Below are 22,449 nucleotides of genomic sequence, written 5' to 3' on the forward strand. Positions count from 1 at the left end.
AAAAGTGTTTTCCTTCTAAGCTATTCCTTTCCAATTATTTTGGCAAAGGAACGTAATTAAGCAAAAAATAAATTAAAAAAACCTGAAAAATTCTAAAACAGAGAAAAGAAAGAGCAGAAATATAAGTAAAACACAAGCAAGCTAAAATCAGCATTTCTCTTCCTTTGAAAAACCTTCGAATTCCCTCCCTCAAACCTTTCAATTCATATAAACCCAAACAAATTCTCTCTTTGTTTCCCCTTATCTCAAAAACCCAGAATTCAATTCCCTAAACATGAAAAACAAAACCCAGTAATTGAATTCGGGTCGTTATCGAACTTTGATATCAAATTCCGGGCTTCAAAGGTTAATCTGGTTGGATTATAGGCGGGTTTTTTATTTGAAGCTTGATTGACAAAGAAAATTGAGAAAGGGAAATGAGTGCTCAGAAGAAAAAAGCGTTTCAAATAGAGGCGTTTAAGCATAGGGTGGTGGTTGATCCCAAATATGCAGAGAAGACGTGGAAGATTCTGGAACATGCTATTCATGAAATTTATAATCATAATGCTAGTGGACTTAGCTTTGAAGAACTTTACAGGTTAGATTTATTTTTCTCTCCTTTTTTTGTTATAATTTTTATGTAATTTTGTTAAATTCTGCATCTTTTACTTGAAGTATTTTGATTGTGGTGTGAAAATTAGATAGAATTTTGGTTTAATTATTTAAAAATATGCAGGTTGATGATTTCTTTGAACAATTGAGAATCTAAAACTATATTTAAGCTTCTCTTTGTAAATATAAAATGGGATCATGTCTGAGTTCTGTAATTTATATAATTAGGCTATGAAGACTTGCCGAGATACTGGTTTTGTTAAGTTTCTTAGTCCATTGTCTATTGAATTGAGGTTCTATAAATTAACATGGAAAAAGAAAATGCCGCAAGTGGTTTATGGGTACTAAATGCAGAGATGAATTATAGGTGGCATGATAAGCAGTAGGGTACTTGGGTTCTGATTTTGAACTTGGTGGGGTGCCATTTTTAAAAATGAAATCTGAAAATGGTGTATGAAGTGTTGTTTATATTTTCTGGAAGCTGAAGGTCGATGACACTTGCAAATGGACTCCAATTTTGTGAACTGTCTAAGTAGTCATGAGGACTGTCGACAAACTGGCTGGTACAGATGCCACTGCTGGTTCTTCTGAAAGGGCCGCATTAATAGATAGTTCTCATCCCTTTTTTCTTTTCCTGTTTCCTTTGCAGTCGCATGGCTCTCTTTTGCTAGTACTTGGAAATTTTTGGAGTTTTTGAGCTCTGCCATTTTGACGGCAATATACACGGTATTAAGGGAGAGGCTTCTTACAAAGTTGTGCTATTGTTTTTGGATCTTTGATTCCTCAAAACTGTCATCTCATATATTACTTTTAATAACTCATGAAAATGTTATGATGTAGATGGTAGGTTTTTAGCTATATGTGTGCTTGAAACAAATGCTGTTGTGATTATTGAATATATAATGTGCCTTATGTGATGAAGTAGTTTAATATTATTGAAATGGCTTCCAGTTTCTAGCTGTGTTGAGATCTGCCATAGAACTGTCTTTGATATCTGCAAAATTTTAGGATTCTGACACCTAAGCATTAATGTAAACCAGGAATGCATACAATATGGTACTGCATAAATTTGGGGAGAAACTGTATTCCGGGCTTGTCACTACTATGACTTCTCATCTAAAGGAGATTAGTAATTCAATTGAGGCTGCTCAGGGAGGATTATTTTTGGATGAACTTAACAGAAAATGGGCAGAGCATAACAAGGCATTGCAAATGATCCGAGATATATTGATGTACATGGATAGGACCTTCATCCCAAACACCCACAAAACCCCAGTTCATGAGCTTGGGTTAAATTTATGGAGGGATGTCGTCATCCATTTCCATGCAATCCAGTCTAGGCTTCAGGCTATACTTCTTGAAAATGTAAGGAGAGAACGGAGCGGTGAAGTCATAGACAGGGGTTTAATGAGAAGTATCACAAAGATGTTAATGGATCTAGGTCCTTCCGTTTATCAGGATGATTTCGAGAAGCATTTTCTTGAGGTTTCAGCTGATTTTTATCGTCTCGAGTCTCAAGAGTTCATAGAGTCCTGTGATTGTGGGGAGTATCTAAAGAAAGCCGAGAGGCGCCTAAATGAAGAAATAGAGAGAGTCTCGCATTACTTGGACACCAGAAGTGAAGTCAAGATAACAAATGTGGTAGAAACGGAGATGATTGAAAGTCATATGCACAGGCTTGTGCAAATGGAGAACTCGGGGTTGATTAATATGATTGTCGATGAAAAATTTGAGGACTTAGGAAGGATGTATTGCTTGTTTCGTCAAGTATCCAATGGGCTTGTTTTAATCAGAGATGTCATGACTTCATTCATTCGTGATACTGGTAAGCAGTTAATCACTGATCCTGAAAGGCTGAAGGATCCTGTCGATTTTGTGCAACATTTGTTGGATTTAAAGGACAAATACGACAAGATTATCACTTCAGCATTTAGAAATGACAAGACTTTTCAAAATGCTTTAAATTCCTCATTTGAATATTTCATCAATCTGAATTCTCGGTCTCCAGAGTTCATCTCTTTGTTTGTTGATGACAAGCTTCGAAAAGGTTTGAGGGGGGTTACTGAAGAGGATGTGGAATTGGTACTCGACAAGGTGATGATGCTCTTCCGTTACCTTCAAGAGAAAGATGTTTTCGAGAAGTACTACAAACAACACTTGGCCAAAAGGCTTCTTTCAGGGAAGTCCGTCTCTGATGATGCTGAAAGAAGTTTGATCGTTAAGCTCAAAACAGAGTGTGGGTATCAATTTACTTCAAAGTTGGAGGGTATGTTCACAGATATGAAGACATCACAAGATACGATGCAAGGTTTCCATGCAAGTCATGGTTCGGATATAGGGGATGGTCCCATGCTTTCTGTCCAGGTTCTGACAACAGGATCTTGGCCAACTCAACCTATTACTACATGCAACCTTCCTGCTGAAATTCTGGGAATATGTGAGAAATTCCGTAATTATTACCTAGGTACCCATACCGGACGGAGATTGTCTTGGCAAACTAACATGGGAACAGCTGATTTGAAGGCAACCTTTGGTAAGGGACAGAAGCATGAACTGAATGTTTCCACATACCAGATGTGTGTCCTTATGCTCTTCAACGATGCTGATCGACTAAGCTATAAGGAGATCGAGCAGGTGACCGAGATACCAACCTCGGACTTGAAAAGGTGCTTGCAGTCTCTTGCCTGTGTTAAGGGAAAAAATGTGCTTCGCAAGGAACCTATGAGCAAGGACATAGCAGACACTGATACCTTTCTTTTCAATGACAAGTATACAAGCAAGTTCTTCAAGGTCAAGATAGGCACTGTGGCTGCGCAAAGGGAGTCGGAACCTGAAAATCAAGAAACTAGGCAGAGAGTGGAGGAAGATCGAAAACCGCAAATTGAGGCAGCAATCGTGAGGATCATGAAAGCTAGGCGTGTGCTGGATCATAACAACATTGTTGCTGAGGTCACAAAACAGCTACAGTCACGGTTTCTGCCCAACCCTGTTGTAATTAAGAAACGGATCGAGTCCCTTATCGAGCGGGAGTTCCTGGAGAGGGATAAAGGTGACAGGAAGTTGTATCGCTACCTTGCTTGAAAAGAACGTCGTCTTCACTTGCCAGGGTTTTGATGACGCCTTTTATTGCTTTTGATTTTGAATATCAGGTCTGTGGAATCTCACTTACATTGTATAAGTTGAGAGATTGTTTCATGAATTATAGATAGTTGAGGTGAATTCTTGATGTATGTATTGATTGCATTTTGTTGCTTTAATTCACCCTTAATTTACTTATATTTTATTTATCTTTGAGTTGGTTTGAAAGAAGCACAAAATTCAAGGAAGCAGCCAGGGATGATGTCTTAATATTTGGATCAAATTGCAGAATTTGTCTTCTAAAGCAACCGAATAAACAGGTTTATTAACATTGTAATTCATTCCATCATATATAAAACCGGCGATGGTTTACAAACAAATTATCACAGCATGATAAACAAAAACTAATCAACAACAAGCGCATAGACTTTAAACATCACAAGTTTTAGTTTTGCCTCCAATATGCATTTCACAGTTCATGAGTTGTAACAAAGAGATCGTCCGAAGGGGAATTCCCAAGGATGTTTGGCGAGAAAGGAACTCTTCACACACTTCTTTCATTGTTGGTCGGGACTTCCGTTGCGGATTTAAGCAAGCGAATGCCAGTGTAGCAACATGAACAAGATTTTGTGTAACTAGTTGGCTTGTTGGAAGTGGTAAACGGTTGTCTAACACATCAACCAGCTTCATGTTTACCAAAGAAGTTGGTGATGACAACCATGATAACACTTCTTCAGGATGTTTTCCCATTAATGTTTCCAGTGCTACCACTCCAAAGCCATAAACATTGCATTTTTCGGTGACAATCATTGTATACGCAAGTTCTACATACACAAATTAGTAAGAAGAAATTCAATTATATGTTCAGAGAAAAGGTCAGTAAATCAAGTAAAAAAGAAAACATCACCTGGAGCTACATAGCCACAAGTTCCGACAAGAATAGTCTGATTGGATGAATCAAGCTCCAACATCCTAGCAGTTCCAAAGTCGGCCACAAAGGCCTCAGAACTAGAGTTTAAAAGAACATTGTTACTTGATATGTCTCGATGAACTATTGGAGGGTAGCAATCATGGTGCAAGTAAGACAAAGCATGTGCTATGCCTTTGATTATCTCTACTCTTTTCGTCCAATCCATTTCTGCAGCATCCACTTCATCCCTTAGGTTGCAGAACAAACTCCCTTTCTCCATGTATTCATAGATCAAAAACATGGATCGTTGGTGTAGACAAAACCCGTGAAGCTTCACGATGTTTCGATGTCGTATTTCTGATAGAAACTTGATCTCGTTCCTGAAACTCTTGTCAAAAGTTGGATTTTCGGCTTCTAAATGATGAAGTTTCTTCAAAGCAACTACTTTACCACAAGGGAGTTTTGCTTTGTAAACACTACCATAACCACCAACTCCAATACAGTATCGGAAGTCGAAATCCTCTGTTGCTGCAACGATATCCTCGTATGCTATCTTTCCATCATAGTTCCATATGGAACACAAATCCCCATTCTTCGTTGGTTGTACGCTGACATGGTTATTCTTGAGCTTAAACCGTGAAAATAGCAAACATCCTAAAATGGAGAATGTGAATAAGATGGCAATAGGGAGGAATATTTTGATATAGTAAGGAATTCTGCTGCTGTTGGCTTTTTTGGTTACTGGAGAAGGACACATATAGGGTGATAAATCGCTGTTGCCTTCAAATGGATCGGGAGAAATCTTGTTATAACCATTTCCAGCGTCGACAATGTAGAGATCAGTAGCAGACAAGATAGGGATGGGACCTGAGAGTTGGTTGAAGCTAAGGTTTAGACTTGATAGATCAAAAAGCTTGCCGATTTCTTTTGGGATAGAACCTTTTAATAGATTAGAACCAAGGCTTAAGTACTGCATCTTTGATAAACTACCAATACAAGAAGGGATTGAACCACTCAATTTGTTTTGGGAGAGGTACAATCCAGTTAAATTTGCTAGATTACAAATTTCTTGGGGAATAGGACCTTTTAATAGATTAGAACCAAGGCTTAAGGACTGCATCTTTGATAAACTGCCAATACAAGAAGGGATTGAACCACTCAATTTGTTTTGGGAGAGGTACAATCCAGTTAAATTTGCTAGCTTACAAATTTCTTGGGGAATAGGACCTTTTAATAGATTAGAACCAAGGCTTAAGGACTGCATCTTTGATAAACTGCCAATACAAGAAGGGATTGAACCACTCAATTTGTTTTGGGAGAGGTACAATCCAGTTAAATTTGCTAGATTACAAATTTCTTGGGGAATAGGACCTTTTAATAGATTAGAACCAAGGCTTAAGTACTGCATCTTTGATAAACTACCAATACAAGAAGGGATTGAACCACTCAATTTGTTTTGGGAGAGGTACAATACAGTTAAATTTGCTACATTACAAATTTCTTGGGGAATAGGACCTTTTAATTTGTTTTGGGAGAGGTACAATCCAGTTAAATTTGCTAGATTACAAATTTCTTGGGGAATAGGACCTTGAAGTTGGTTATTATCAAGGTCCAAAATTTCCAAATTGGTTAATTGGTACAGAGTAATGGGTATTGAATCGACAAGTCTGTTGTTGTAGAGAGCCAAATAAGTCAAATTTCTCAAATATCCAATTTCTAATGGGATAGATCCATTGATTTGGTTCCCCCAAAGGATTAGAGATTGGAGATTGGTTAATTGACCCAAAGCAGAAGGGATTGGACCAACAATTCCACATTGACTTAAGTTTAAAGTCACAAGTTTCTCTAGATTCCCCAATTGTGGAGGGATGGAACCATTAATATTATCATTATAGGAAATGTCGAGGAATTTTAATTGGGTCAGCTTCCCTAGCGAAGGAGGTAACTCACCAGATAAACCACAATTGGACAAGTCAAGGTACTGAAATGCTGATAGATCACCTATCTGATGCGGAATTTTTCCTCTAAGTTGATGATCACTAAGATCAAGAAGGACAAGATTTGGAAATGAAGAGAAATTCAGTTTCCCAAATCTATCTCCAACCTCAATGTTGGGCGCATCAGATAAGTTAATTTTGGTGATGCTTTCGGCAGTGTTGCAGGTTATACCAGGCCACTGGCAACGTTGTGAAGTATTGCTGCTATGGTTACTCCACCACCTGCTTTCTAGCAGAGCTATGGCTTCGGACTCCAATGGCGATGGATATGCTGCAGTCACAGTTGTAGCAAAGGAAAGAAGGATGGTAGCTCACAGTACCCCTAGAACAACAGAAATGGTTAAGGATGAGGCCATGTTTAATCTGGTAAGGATTTAGTGGTAGCATATATGTTATGGTTTCCAAACTGATGAATTTAAAGGAACTCATCAAAGGATTCAAAGTCTTGTTGCAATAGTTGTAGGGGCCAGTTGTTGTCATTGCTTCAGTCCTTGTCATGGAACTTAATTCTTCGTGCGCAATGCTTTCTTTTTCATGGAAATTTCTATGTTGTTAGTGTCAATAATGCAAATACTATATTATAGGATTGAATCTTTGCTCTTCCTCTGGTCCATATTTCTTGATAATGATACCTCCTGATTTTAATTTTCATCAAAACAAATCGATGCATGTTTCCAGATATTTTAATTTCTCACAGAAAATTCATACATGATTTAACTTTAAATTTTTTTTATGCAAGTTTAAGTTATAAAAAATTATATTATAAAAATGGTTAAAATCTAGAAAACCTTTTAAGTTGTAGCCTGTTGGGAGTATTTACCTTTCCAAGGAATAGTCTAGGTTTAAATTTCATTGTTCAAAAAAAATAAATTATTATAACCTAACATAAATTGTTTTTTATTATTATTTTTATTAGTAATCATATTATCAGTTATTTTTTTGGACTAACATATTAAATATGATGATTTTATTTTAATTTTTGTTACATGTTTAAAAAATTTTTAATTGTAATGATAATTTATTATAGTAATTAATATTTTAAAAAATATATAAATTAAGTAATTATGTAATTATAAATAATAAATTACAATTTGTACTACAAAATATAATATAAGAAATTATGATGTAATTATACTCCGTGACTCAAACATGTTTAAGAAATCATAATTTTTTGTAATTATAAATCTCTTGTAATTACTATTTAATAATTACACTTTATCCGATTATTCTTGGAAAAAAATATAATTTTAATTTGAATCCAAAACTTCATGATTTTGAAAATATTTCCTTTCTCATTGAATCAAAATTTTCATGCAAAAAACATGGGAAATTCATTACACGTGAAACTGGAACACCCCCTACAAGCTGCAAATGTTGATCCCATGACAACGACGATTCCATCTTTAATTTGGTTTAAAAATTTAAAGATGTTGATTTAATTGTGGCCCCAAGCCTTTTCGATCATTTTGTGGATATACTTTTCCATTAAATGCCTAATTTTCCACAAACGATTATGACTCAAGGGTTTTTTTGGTTCAGTCGTGATGGAATTTATTTTCCAAAGACTTAGGCTGTTAACGTGGTATTTACTTTAGATATTGTCTTCAGTTTCTATCTAAGAAATTACTCGGCCATTAAGACCCAAAAAGTGGAGACTTCAAACAAATTAATGGTGTTTTCACTATTGACAGATTTTAATGAGGTTCATATATTTTATTGAATTAGAGTTACGAGTTCATTTGATATCATTTCAGTAGGAAAAATTACCTAAAAACCAGTTTTTTTAATAAAGTAATGAATATTAATATAAGGTTAAAGGGTAAAAAACACCTTAGTAAAAAGTTAAAAAATCAATTAAACTCATAAAAGAAAAATGAATCCAATTGAGCATTCAGTGGGAAAATAATTGGCTCATTTCGTTAATGAAAACTGTTATTGACTGATTTTATCAATATTGGTTGTTGATATGGTTGACGGAAGCTATGACAAGTTGACATTTGACATGTCACATGGAAGTATGTTGATGTTGCTTGTCAAGTTATTAAAATATTTTTAAAAATGTAAAAATTATAAAAAAATTATAAAAATTATTGAAAATATATTAATAATTTTTAAAAAGTTCTGAAAAATTATAAAATATAACTTGACTCGCTATGAGAGTTCCATTTGATATTTCACTCAAATGTCTATAGAAATACTCCCATGCATGTATTGGTAGTGTAAATAATCTTTAGACTTAAAGACACAAACTCTCCTTGTATGTTGACTGTCATACTTTGATTCATCACCAAATAGATTCGCATTGATAGGTGCTTAAAGTAGAATGTTTTAAGTATGGTATGACATACGAAGGTGATGGAGTGGTTCAGAAAAGACTCATCACCCCAAGTGATATGAGGGGACATATTTTTTTTGCTCTTGACTTGTATAACTACAAGTCTTTAGTGAAGGCCGATAATCTAAGTTAATACAAGGAGTTGCAAGTCTGACATGGATGAGCAAAGGTAGACACCATGCCATGCCTTTTAGCTTATTCGGGATATATGATGGAAAGATTGAATTACACATAAATACTAGACACTAAAAGTTTTTATAGAAAACAAATTAATTTTAACTTTACCAATAATTTAGGTCATAATAAATTACTAAATTCTACTCATTTTTTAATTGAAATAAATTATATTTATTGTCAACATAATTCAAAGCGTAACGGGTGAAAAAAAAAACTCAGTTGTATCGTATACGTTATAGTTTCCAAACTGATGGATTTTTATAGGAGTCATCTTTTTGCAATTGTTGTTATTGCTTCAGTCGATGTCATGGAACTTACTTTTTCATATGCAATACTTCTTTTTCATGGAAATTTCCATTTCGTGCCTGCATAGTGATTAGAAAAGATGAGTATACATTAAAAATGTTGTTATTAGTATCAATGATGCAATTGCTAGGGATAAGTGATGGATAGAATCAAATTAAATAATTTTGAGTTAATCCAGTTGATGAGGCTCATTTTATCATCCTAACTTAATTTGGAATTTTTTTCAAATTGAGTCGAGTGAAATCATGAAATTCGAGTCGAGACGAATCGAGTGAAATTGTTTGAGTTAAATTAAAAAATTAAACATATCACATTAAAATCTTGCTACAATATAATGAATTTTATGCTAGAGCATACAAATTTAAAATCATATATATATATTTGAAAACTCTTTTAAACAAAATTAGAGAGTTTAGAATAATTAAACAGGATTAAGTTTTATGAAGTTAAGCTAATTTCAGAGGCTTAACTGAATTAGCTCAGTGTTAGAGTCATTTCCTTTAGCAGATTAAACTGGATTAAGTTTTAGTATTTTCATATTTTCTTGTATAAGGCAAAATGTCTTATATAATATTTTAATGATTGAAATATTATTAATGTGACATCTTATTTGAAAATTCCAATGTGAATTAATTATTTGAAAACAACTTAATTTCATGAATTTTCTTTGCAATTGTTTGGAAAAAAATCAGTTTAATTTAGACATCAAAATATATGATTTTGAAAATTTTAATTTTAATTAATTATTAGATTTGAGTGTAATTACTTGCGATTATAAAGGTATAGCATGTTTGGTTAACCATTATAATTGATGAATCCACTGAATTGAATGTAATTATAATACTTCAATTAAACTATTCAATTCTTAGGGAGTTGAAAGTTGGGGTAATTATGTGAGTAATTGCAATCAATTACTAATTACCTTATAGTTTTTCAAACACACGTACATGATTTAAGAAATTATTTTTTATACAAGTTATAAAAGTTATTTTTGTATAGCTCAATATTTGCCCGGGCTTGGACCCAAGACAAATTACCCAAACCCATTATAATTACAAAGCCCAACATCTAATATAAACTAACCCAAACTAAACCTACCTAATACACATCAGCCAACCCACAATTAAATTCAAATTTTAACCCACAACCCAATTACAAACAAACTTTAACCCAAAACCATCAAACCCAACAGATTTAACAATACTAAACCCATTAGCCCTACCTGACCCACCAAACAATACCCAAAACCCTTAGCCCAACTACAACCTAGCCCAATAACCAAACAAATCAAGAAACCCTAGCCACCTATCCACCCTCGCACTTGTGCCGCAACCACTTTCTGACACCACGTCACCAACGTCAGCCCACTGGCACCGGCCACCAACTCTGCAACACCACTCAACTACCCTGCAAGAGAAACACACGAAAAGACAAAGCAAAAAAGAGAATTTGTAAAGGCTATAAAAGCTAATTTAAAACTTTGTAAAAGGGTTCTCTTTTTTTTTTTTTGTCATTCATATATTATCAAAAGAGAGACTTAAACAAAAATAGCATAGATCAAAGAAAAACAGAGGAAAATACCAAAAAAACAAACGGAAAACGCAATCGTAAGGTGATTTTAGATTTTCTTTTTATTTTTTTTCTATTTTTTTTCTAATCTGTTCTTGTTTCTTTTTTTATTTTCTTTCGTTTTCTCATATACATATATACATATTATTAAAATAAATAAAAAATATAAAAATATAAAATTTTTACCTTTCCACGGTGGCCGGCGCCGGCGACGACGAACGGTGGTCGGAGCAAGACCGGCCCATGGCCGGAAATCGCCCAGCTCCCTCTCCCTTCTCTCCTTTTTTTTTTCTTTCTGCTGCTGCAAATGAGTTTTTTAAAAAAATTTGGCCTTTATATAGCCTCCCAAAACGACGTTGTTTTGGGGTTGCTCTTTAATCCCAAAACGGCGTCGTTTTGGCCTAGCCCGTTTGTTGACCCGACCCGCTCCAAGGATCCGCGTGTTTTTCATTTGAGGGGCTAATTTCACTTTTAGCCCCTCCGCTTTTTCATGTCTTTATAATCAGGTCTTTTTTGTTTTTAATTTGGCCCTAAAATCTAGTTCGATTTGCAAATTGGTCCCTTTCAATACGCAACGTTTTAATAATTCGTAATATTGTGCTTTTGATCCCCCATAGTGTTGCCCGTGTTCAAATAAGTCCTTCTCTTTGTTTTTATTTTTAAAATTGCCCCAAAACTTTATTTTTGTTTTAAATTTAATCCTTTCTTCAGATTTTAGTTTATTTTCGTATTGTCTTTATTTTCTTTTTCTTTTTTTATATATTACTGTTATTTTTATTCCTCTTATATTTATTATTAATATATTATTATTATAGTTACTACTATATATATATAATACGTATATATTTTTTATAATGTATCTATGTAATATAATTACTAAGTTTTTTTAAACATTAATAGTATTTATATTTGTATATTATGTAAGTGTTCTAATACTATATCATATATACACATGCATTTTTCATATTAATATATATACATATATGTTTTTAATATTATATTATCATGTATATGTTTTAATATTACTAGCTATCTATCTTTCATACTATTTTTTGTACATTTCTAATACCATCTATATTATAATATCATTATTATTTATATATATATGTCCGTATCTATATAGCATACGAATAGTCTTTTTTATTATCATTTCTAATATAAATATATATATCATATAGGTTTATATACATATCATACATGTTTCTTTATTTTTATTTTTAGTAGTTATATATATATTATTACTGTTTTATGTATATATTTTTATCTTTATTACTATTGTTGTTAATCTTAGTTTATGTTTTATATATGTATGTATATATCTCTAGTATATATATAGGTATATATCCATGTAGTATTGTAATAGGTTTTTTATTATTTCCAATATGTACATATTATGTAAATATTTTGATGTTATATTATATATGCATTTTTTATATATTATGTATATATATATATCTTTTTATATTGTATTTTTATATATCATGCATATATTTTGAATACTATATTATATTTTTACATATTATATTATGTATATATATTTTCAATATTATTAGTTTTTTATATACTATTCTATGTACATATCTCCATATCACCTTATATATATATTCCTAAATATTATTATCTGTATATGCATATTTTTATTACCATATTGTGTGTATATTATTATTACATTTATTTTATTCCTACTATTTTTATTATTAATATTAGTACATATATTCTATCGTTTTTGTATACATTTTTTATATATAGTATTATTTTCATATATCCTTATAGTTATTACTATATTTATTATTTTATTCTAATGTTATTATGTATTCATTTTAAAATATATACGAGTATTTATATAGTATTATCAATGTATATAATTTTCTTTATGATTATTAGTATTTATAATGTACTTTGTAAATATTCATTATATATATATTATATATATGTATGCATTATGCGTGTATTTTAGTGTTACTATGCACATACATCTTTCAAGATTTAATTTTTTTATACATCATGTATATATTTTGACAATATAAGTAGTATATATATTTTGATTATTTCATGTATATATTTCAAATATTATGTATAGTATATTTCTGACACTATTACTATTCACATATATATATTTTGGCGTACATATTCTTAATACTATTATATATATTCATTGTTTCCATTTCGTGTTTGATTCTAATATTACATTTAATGTCGCATATATCTTTATGGTTTTAATATATTTGTCGCATTTATATTTGCTTCAATATATTTCTAGCTCTGTCATCTATTTTCATCAATTCGCTTTGCATTATTTCGAAAATCTTATTCTTGTTTTTTAACGTCAGAATAACCTCGAAGATTTGGTTCGGGTTTGGAACCAGTGGGACTCGGACACTAGGGGGATATTCACTGAAAGATAGGGAGACATAGCCAGTTTGATTACTGTCAACGTAGACGAACGGTTGATCCAAGCCATGGTCAGATTTTGGGATCCAGCTTACCAATGTTTTACCTTCAATCGAGAGGATATGACACCGACTATAGAGGAGTACGTTGCTTTGCTTCGTGTTGAAAATGTGCAATTCTATAAAGTATATGCGAAGGAGCCTAAGCCGATGACCTTCAAGAAAAAGTTAGTGAGATTGACAGACATGACTGACGCATGGGCCGAAAAACAGATAAAGAAGAAGAATGAAACCATTTGCATCCCATGGTCTTCCCTATGAGATTTGGTTTTGAACCATCTCGACATGTTGAAAAGAGTAAATCTATTTGCTTTGGCCATTTACGGTTTGATCATCTTCCCGAAAGTTATTGGACACATAGAAGTTGCGGTAGTGGATTTCTTCAAAAGATTGAAACAAGAAATCAACCCTGTCCCGACTATCTTGGCCGAGACCTTCAGATCCTTAAACAGTTGTAGGAAAATGGGGAAAGGACGCTTTATCGGATGCGCGCAGTTACTAAATGTCTGGATTTTGAGCCATTTTTGGAAAGTAGATGGCACACCGTACCACATGTTTTCAAAAACTTTCGCCCCATTGGAAGCCTATCTTGAGAAAGAATGGCCAAAGAATGTCACCGAAGATCATTGGGTTTCAGTTTTTTAGAACCTTTGAGCTGAAGATGTAACCTGGAGAGCACCGTGGATCCGCCCTTCGGTTCTGTTATACAAGGTTGAAAATTAAGATTGGGTACTACTACTCGGGTTATGGGGAGGAGTTGGATATGCCCCGCTATTAGTCCAAAGGTAATTTTCTTCGCGACAATTCATACCTGCCACTGGAGGATTAGCACAGTCCGAGTTCGCTTTTACGTGTGAAGGGTATATGAAGAGGGTCCGAGACACTGCAAGGTCTTGGAAGAAAATTCATCTGATGGAATTGGATCTATATGCTGATACCCTCACCCAAGATTACGACATCTGGAGGAAGCAACGGGTGAATAGTCAGCAAATCTCGTCAACGGACTACACCGTCCAGAATCCTTTCTCGGAGGAAATGCTGTCTGAGCTAGAAATGGCAAGACAAGAATTTGAACAAGAAAAGGCCAAGATGTCTCGAGACCTTAGTACTCTTCAAGAGTAAAATTACCAATTGAATATCGACGTTCAGATTGAAAGATCCAAAACCGAGAAAGTGCAAAAAGAGGCTGAAATTGTAAGAAATGACTTAAGAGATCTTCATCTGGAAAATAAGAAGTTAAGAGGCACAATAAAGAATAGTGGGCTGGGCAAGTCGTCGGCAGAATGGAAAGAAAAAATTAGCAACATCAAAGGCGGGATGGAATTTTGGAAAGGAAAAGCGAAGAAAGAGGAGGAAAAGACTGCGGGGCTATGATGGAGCTAAGGAAGAAGAACACCGAACATGAAGCTATGTCTGCCGAGGTAATGACTAGTCGATCTAAACGTCAAGAACTAAAAGAGAGGATACGGGATTTAGAAGATATATTGCAAGATCGTCAACAATAGCTAGATACTCTCTTGAAGGCTTTGGAAGAAAAAAATAGTCAGTATGACAGAGACGTTCGTGCTTACGAAGAGGGCCTCCAAGAAAAAGAAATGCAACTTAGCTATTTGATTAATGAAGTTCGTGGGGTAGCCATGCACATGGTACAATTATCGGAAGAAGCTGAAATTCTTATTTGCCAATTCCCTCCAAGTCGAAGATTAAACATATCAGAGTTCTTAGTACGAGTAAAGAAATACGGCGATATAGCTAGGAAGTTTGTGTAATGGTTGAATCGAAAATGGAAAAATATTTTGTAATGAACTCTTTTGATGAATGAATTGCCTAAATAGGGGCTATCTTGAAATCAACACCCATTTCTTGCATTTCTTTCATGATTGACATTCATTTATGCACTCATTCATTCATTGCATGTACCTATCCCATAATCAATCACTAAGGTTATAATCATATAATTCGCAGTCACAACACTTTAAATCTGGAATCACGCCATTCGTATAGAACGCGTCGACAAGCTAGAACAATAGAGGCTGAGTTCAATGAAAGAATCGAAAGGATGGGAAGAGTCCAAAGGGAATTACAAAAACAACTGGCTAAGTCACAGCAAGAGACAAGAGACTTAATGGTGAGATCTCGAGAAGAATCACTCGAACAAAGGAACCAAATGGCCAATATGATGGAAATGATGTCAGCTCTAGTAAAAGGAAAGGGACCTACGAACCCTGACGTTGTGGAACCGCAGTCAAGGGTTAACCTCAATCAAGACCCGCTCTATCCCCTAGGATTTACTCCACCTTACACACATGTAATGCAAAGAGAACGCCCTCAAGGAGAACCTACAGGCCTGGAGCAGCGACCTGTACCACCTGCTAATCTGGGGTAGGGAGTGTTCGTATCAAACCCTGGGGCTAGTCCTGCTGATCCACTCGTTCCAGATTTGGACGATCCAGCGGAAATAGCCAAGTTGAAAACCGGTGATCACGAGGCTCAAGAGAAGTATAGGAGCTTAGAGGAAAGACTCAAAGCAATAGAGGGTACTGAAGCCTTCTCTGCACTGAGTGCCAAAGAGCTTAGTTTGGTGCCCGATCTGGTTCTGCCTCTGAAATTTAAAGTACCAGATTTCAAAAAGTACGATGGGACAAGGTGTCCAAAAGCGCATCTTGTCATGTTTTGTCGAAAAATGACCGGTTATGTGAACGAAGAGAAGCTACTCATACATTGTTTTCAGGATAGTCTAGTAGGATCGACTCTTCGGTGGTACAACTAGCTTAGTAGGGAAAATATCCGATCCTGGAAGGACTTGGCGTCAGTCTTCTATGAGAAGTACAAGCATGTATCGGATATGGTGCCTAATTGAATGACCCTACAAATATGGAAAAGAAACCAGCAGAAACCTTTAGACAGTATCCGCAAAGGTGGAGAGATACCTCGGCCCAAGTAGAGCCTCCACTGACTAAGACTGAGATAACAGTCCTTTTCATCAATACTCTGAGAGCACCATTCTATGACAAGCTGGTGGGAAGTGCTACGAAGGATTTTTCAGATATCGTAATATCCGGAGAACTTATTGAGAATGCCATCAAAAGTGGGAGGATGGAAGTTTAGAAAGTTCAAAAAGGGCAGCACCCATGAAGAAGAAAGAACCAGAAGCCCATATGATGGGAATGGGAAGTCGTTATACCCCTAATCCATATCTAAACCAACCCCGACCTCGAAATTATCCTCCTCTGAATTTTTATTATCCTCCTCAGATCCCTTACTACCAAGCACCACCTCCTTCCTACCCCGTATACACCACGAAAAATCAAAGGCCCATCACCACATTCCCACAAAACACTATACCAGCTCAAAGCCAACCCAGAAATGAACCAATACCAGCAAGGCCCAATCCCGAGAGACAGCAATTTACCCCTATTCTTGTGTCGTATGGGGAACTGTACCCAAAACACTTGGAGAAGCAATTAATATCTCCCCATTACATGGCACCCCTTAAACCTCCATACCAGAAATGGTACGATCCAAATGCTAGTTGTGCATACCATGCCGGGAACCAGGGGTACTCTACGAAAAACTACCTTGCCTTCAAAAGGAGAGTTTAAAGACTCATCGATGCGGGTATTCTGCGTTTTGATGGTACTAGCGGTACGTCTGGGAACCCATTTCCAAACCACGCTGAAGGGAATGTAAGCGCAGTGGGAGAAGAAGACAAACGGAAAAGTAGAAGATGGGTTTCTGAAATAAGAACACCTCTACAGAAAATCTAGGAGGTACTAGCTGAAAAGGGGTTACTCTGTCATCTTAACAGAATATTCGAAGGAAGAAATGCGAAAGGACAAAGTTTTTGTGAATTCCATGGTATTGAAGGACACGACATTCAGTCTGGATAATAAGGAGATTGGGATTTTTTATAAAGGCGAAGAGGCCGATAGAGGAGAAATATGCGCCTCTGACCATCAATCGTCAGGTTTCTCGTATAGCGCCGACCGATCGTTAATAATTTATTACGACGCGAAGAAGGAGCAGGTGAAACCAAAAGTGATAATTGAGGTGCCATCTCCTTTCCCCTACAAGGATAATAAGGCGGTGCCGTAGAAATATGACGTCAACATCGTCACACCTGAAGTTGAAAAGTCCAAAGCCATGACTAGAAGTGCTAGAAAAGTAGGTCATTTTACTCGTAGTGGAAGATGTTATTCTAAAGAGATCGAGCCGGCAAAGAAGAATAGTAACTTGAAACAGAAGGAAAAGCACCAATGCATGTGACTGAAGATGAGCATGAAACTGTGCCTGAACAAGAAGCTAAAAAGCCTGTGGACGAGGAGGAAGCGCAGGAATTCTTAAAATTTATCAAACACAATGAGTACAACATGGTGGAACAATTGAGTAAGCAGCTAGCACGAATCTCGGTATTATCTCTACTGTTAAGTTCAGAGCCACACCGGAACGCTTTGTTAAAAGTGTTGAATCAACTTTATGTGGCAAACAATATATCTGTTAAGAAGCTTGACAGATGGGTGAATAACCTAAACGCGGATAATTTCATTTCTTTTAGTGATGATGAAATACCACCCAATGGTAGAGGCTCCATGAAAGCATTGCATATCACAACCCGTTACAAGGGTTACATAATACCGAACGTGCTCATCGATAATGGATCAGCACTCAACGTCATGCCTTTGGCCACGCTTTCCAAGATTCCTATGGATCTGTCATATCTAAGGCCTTGTCATTCCACAGTAAGGGCATTCGATGGGACAAGACGAGAAGTCATGGGAAAAATCGAGATCCCTCTAGAAGTGGGTCCCTACATATACGATGTTGAATTTCAAGTCATGGACATTACACCATCATACAATTGTCTCTTGGGAAGACCTTGGATCCATTCTGCTGGAGCAGTCTCATCATCCCTCTATCAAAATGTGAAATTTATCATAGATGGCTGTTTGGTCACTGTCGAGGGAGAAAAAGACATTGTAGCATCTATTTCTGCTGACGCACCATACATTGAAGTGAGTAAAGACGCTATGGAATGTTCCTTCCGATCTCTTGAATTTGTCAATGCCACATTTGTCGCTGAGGGAAACAGAATTCTCGAGCTAAAACTGTCGAGAAATACCAGGATGGGTGTCAAGTTGACTGTAGGAAAGGGAGCCCGAGCAAGGAAAGGTTTGGGAAGGTACCTGCAAGGAATAGTCAGGGCTCTAAAGCCAATGCACCACAAGGCCCGATACGGTTTGGGGTTCCAGCCGGACATGAGTCAAAGAAGAAAACAATGGAAGAAGGATCAAGAAAGAAGGATTGCAAGAACCTTAGGCCGAGAATTGGAATGGGAGCCAATAACGTACCCTCCTTTGTCAAAAACATTTACATCTGCAGGGATGATATACCCCGGACAGGATAATACACAAAGCACGATGTTATTAATTGAAAGGGGGATTCAGAATGTCAGTATAAATGTCATTGACAAAGGAAATGAGGCAAGTAAAAACGTTTCAACGATACGCCCTTATCCTCCTAGTTTCATGTTGAACAATTGGACTGTCGAAGACCTTCTTGTAGTTTATAAGTCTTCAGAGTAATGTTAAAACATTAACCCTCTATTGTGTCCTTAGATATAATAGAATTCTTTTGTAAGAGCTTGCATTCGCTCTTTATCATTTAAATGAATATCAATGAAGATGCATTTTGTCACAATCTTTCGTATTATCACTAATTTCATAATCATTTTCTCATTTCATAACCTATCCTTACATTTGCCTCATGCCATGCCATAATATTTTGTTTGTTGGTTCCAATACTTGGATGCCCCTCTATAGTTTCCTTTTTCCATTCAATTTTTAGGTGCTCAGATATCAACGATATGAACAAACCCTTTACAAATCTTGAAATCGATTTCGAGAAGGCTATTTGTTTAGGAGAATTCGAAACCGAAGAAAATGCTGAAGACTATGTCTCGTCTCTTGACTTTCTAAGAATGGTGGAACAAGAGGATAAACAAATTTTGCCTCATCAAGAATCTGTTGAAATAATAAATTTGGGAACTAAAGAAAGGAAGCAAGAGGTGAAGATTGGGACCTCCATTTCAGGGGGCACCAGGCATAATTTGATTGCTTTGCTCCTTGAGTACAAAGATGTATTCGCATGGTCATATCAGGACATGCCAAGATTGGATAAAGATGTAGTGGTTCATAAGCTCCCATTAAAGCCAGAATGCAAACCCATTTAACAAAAGCTAAGACGAATGAGACCTGAGATGTTGTTGAAAATAAAAGAGGAAGTCAAGAAGCAATTTGATGCTGGCTTCCTATAAGCCTCCAAATATCCAGAGTGGGTGGCGAACATAGTCCCGGTACCAAAGAAAGACGGCAAAGTACGAATGTGCGTGGATTATCGTGACCTGAATCGAGCAAGTCCTAAAGATAATTTTCCCTTGCCACACATTGATACGTTGGTGGATAACACAGTAAAGCATTCATTGTTTTCTTTCATGGATGGATTCTCGGGGTATAATCAGATCAAGATGGCCCTTGAGGATATGGAGAAAACTACTTTCATAACAATGTGGGGAACATTCTGCTACAAGGTAATGCCTTTCGAATTAAAGAATGCTGGGGCAACATATCAGAGGGCTATGGTAACGTTATTCCATGACATGATGCAAAAAGAAATAGATGTCTACGTCGACAATATGATTGCTAAATCCCGAGGGGAAGAAGAGCATGTAGTAAACCTTAAGAAGTTGTTCAAAAGACTGAGAAAGTTTCAACTAAAGCTTAATCCAGCCAAATGTACGTTTGGGGTTACCTCAGGAAAGTTGCTAGGCTTCATTGTCAGTGAAAGAGGTATCGAGGTTGATCCAGATAAAATAAAAGTCATTCAAGAGTTACCACCTCCGCGCACGCAAAAAGAATTCAAAGGATTTTTAGGAAGGTTGAACTACATCGCTCGGTTCATTGCTCAACTCACTAACCAGTGCGACCCAATTTTTCGACTCCTCCAAAAACATAATCCCGGAGAATGGAACGAGGAATGCCAAGAGGCTTTTGACAAGATAAAGTAGTATTTATCTAACCCCCCGGTACTAGTACCGCCAATTCCAGGCAGGCCATTAATTTTGTATCTGACAGTGTTCGAAAATTCAATAGGTTGCGTACTGGGGCAACAGGACGAGTCAGGAAAGAAAGAAAAAACGATCTACTACCTCAGCAAAAAGTTCAATGAACATGAGGCAAAGTATTCGCCAATTGAAAAATACTGTTACGCTCTGGTTTGGGTAGCTCGGAGACTTAGGCAATATATATTGTATCTACGACATGGTTAATTTCAAAGCTAGATCCAATAAAGTACATGATGGAATCACCTGCACTCTCAGGAAGAATGGCACGATGGCAGATCTTACTATCGGAGTACGACATCATCTATGTGAGTCAAAAGTCGATAAAAGGAAGTGCAATAGCTGATTTTGTAGCAACTCGAACAACGGAGGAATATGAGCCATTGAGATTTGATTTCCCGGATGAAGACTTGATGTGCATCACAGAAAAAGAATGTGAGTCACCAAAAGAGAAGTCATGGAAGATAAACTTTGATGGTGCGTCGAATGCATTGGGGCACGGGATTGGAGCAGTCTTAGTATCATCAGAAGGGAACCATTATCCGTTCACTGCTAGGCTAAATTTCTTCTGTACCAATAACATAGCGGAATATGAGGCCTGTATCATGGGACTTCGTGCAGCAATTGAACGAAACATCCAAACTTTAAAGGTATAGAGACTCAGCATTGGTGATTTACCAAATCCGTGGAGATTGGGAAGTGAGAGATTCGAAATTAGTTAAATACAGCAATCTAGTTGCAGGACTGATCAAAGAATTGAAAGAAATAACTTTTAATTACTTCCCACGAGAAGAAAACCAATTGGCTGATACCCTAGCCACTTTGCCTTCAATGTTCAAAGCAAACAAAGAAACATAAATAATGCCTCTTCAAATGAGCATATATGAAGTCTCTGCACATTGTTTCAGCATTGAAAAAGAGCCAGATGGACGGCCATGGTTCTATGATATCTTAGAATATATCAAGAATAAAAGGTATCCCGAACAAGCAAATGAGAACGACAAAAGAACGATCAGAAGAATGGCAGCGAGATTTGTTCTTGATAGGGACATCTTGTACAAAAGAGGAAAAGATCAGGTGCTCTTGAGATGCGTGGATGCTGTTAAAGCCAGAAAAATACTAGAAGATGTCTATGAGGGAGTCTGTGGGACACATGCCAATGGTTTCACTATGGCCAGGAAGATTATGAGACTCGGTTATTACTGGTTGACGATGAAAAGCGACTGCATTAGTTTTGCAGGAAAATGCCACAAATGTCAAATTTATGGCGATAAGATTCATGCAGCCCCTTCGCCCCTTCATGTCATGACTTCTCCATGGCATTTTTCTATGTGGGGCATGGATGTTATAGGGCCAATTTTCCCAAAAGCTTCTAATGGACACCGATTCATTTTTGTAGTTATTGATTACTTCACAAAATAGATAGAAGCCGCTTCATTTGCCAATGTGATGAAGACTGCAGTTTGCAGATTTTTGAAAAAGGAAATCATTTGTCAATATGGTTTGCTTGAAAGAATCATTTCAGATAACGCCATGAATTTGAACAACAAGATGATGAAGGAAGTTTGTGAGCAATTTCAAATAAAGAATAATAATTCATCACCCTATCGCCCAAAAATGAACGGAGCTGTTGAAGCGGCCAACAAGAATATTAAGAAGATTATTGGGAAAATGACTGAGACATATAAAGACTGGCATGAAAAGCTACCATTTGCTTTGTATGCATATCGCACATCTGTGCAAACTTCTACGGGAGCAACTCCTTTCTCTCTGGTCTATGGAATGGAAGCTGTGCTACCTATCGAAGTCGAGATCCCCTCTCTACGAGTCTTAATGGAGTCGAAATTAGAAGAAGCAGAATGTGTTCGAGCTCGATATGACCAGTTAAACCTCATCGAAGAAAAACGCCTGAAGGCAAT

At 36.1% G+C, this 22,449-nt stretch overlaps 2 protein-coding genes and 1 long non-coding RNA gene across 4 annotated transcripts; 1 reads left to right on the forward strand and 2 right to left on the reverse strand.

Annotated features, from left to right (window-relative positions):
• Nucleotides 1-49: 49 nt before the first annotated feature.
• On the forward strand, nt 50-3,867 carry LOC107948715 (cullin-3A). Of its 2 annotated transcripts, XM_041077444.1 has the most exons (3): nt 419-577; nt 1,241-1,317; nt 1,632-3,867. In XM_041077444.1, exon 3 carries the CDS (start codon nt 1,645-1,647, stop codon nt 3,670-3,672), a length of 2,028 nt encoding a protein of 675 aa, XP_040933378.1. In that variant the 5' UTR covers nt 419-577; nt 1,241-1,317; nt 1,632-1,644; the 3' UTR covers nt 3,673-3,867. The 2 variants fall into 2 exon arrangements, with proteins under 2 accessions (XP_016738834.2, XP_040933378.1); XM_016883345.2 differs by lacking the exon at nt 1,241-1,317 and having other exon boundaries at nt 50-577.
• On the reverse strand, nt 3,863-7,056 carry LOC107947984 (probable leucine-rich repeat receptor-like protein kinase At1g35710). The gene is made up of 3 exons (XM_041076100.1): nt 7,002-7,056; nt 4,577-6,886; nt 3,863-4,493 (listed from the first exon to the last, which is right to left on the reverse strand). The coding sequence occupies exons 1-3, from the start codon at nt 7,054-7,056 to the stop codon at nt 4,099-4,101; spliced, it is 2,760 nt and encodes a 919-aa protein (XP_040932034.1). The 3' UTR covers nt 3,863-4,098.
• A 3,286-nt stretch (nt 7,057-10,342) lies between these two features.
• Nucleotides 10,343-11,256, reverse strand: LOC121206487 (uncharacterized). Its single transcript, XR_005901526.1, has 2 exons — nt 11,150-11,256; nt 10,343-10,801 (listed from the first exon to the last, which is right to left on the reverse strand). It is a non-coding gene; the product is annotated as an uncharacterized lncRNA (long non-coding RNA).
• Nucleotides 11,257-22,449: the final 11,193 nt, after the last annotated feature.

This window comes from Gossypium hirsutum, chromosome A09, assembly GCF_007990345.1.
Source record: "Gossypium hirsutum isolate 1008001.06 chromosome A09, Gossypium_hirsutum_v2.1, whole genome shotgun sequence".
Taxonomy (NCBI): domain Eukaryota; kingdom Viridiplantae; phylum Streptophyta; class Magnoliopsida; order Malvales; family Malvaceae; genus Gossypium; species Gossypium hirsutum.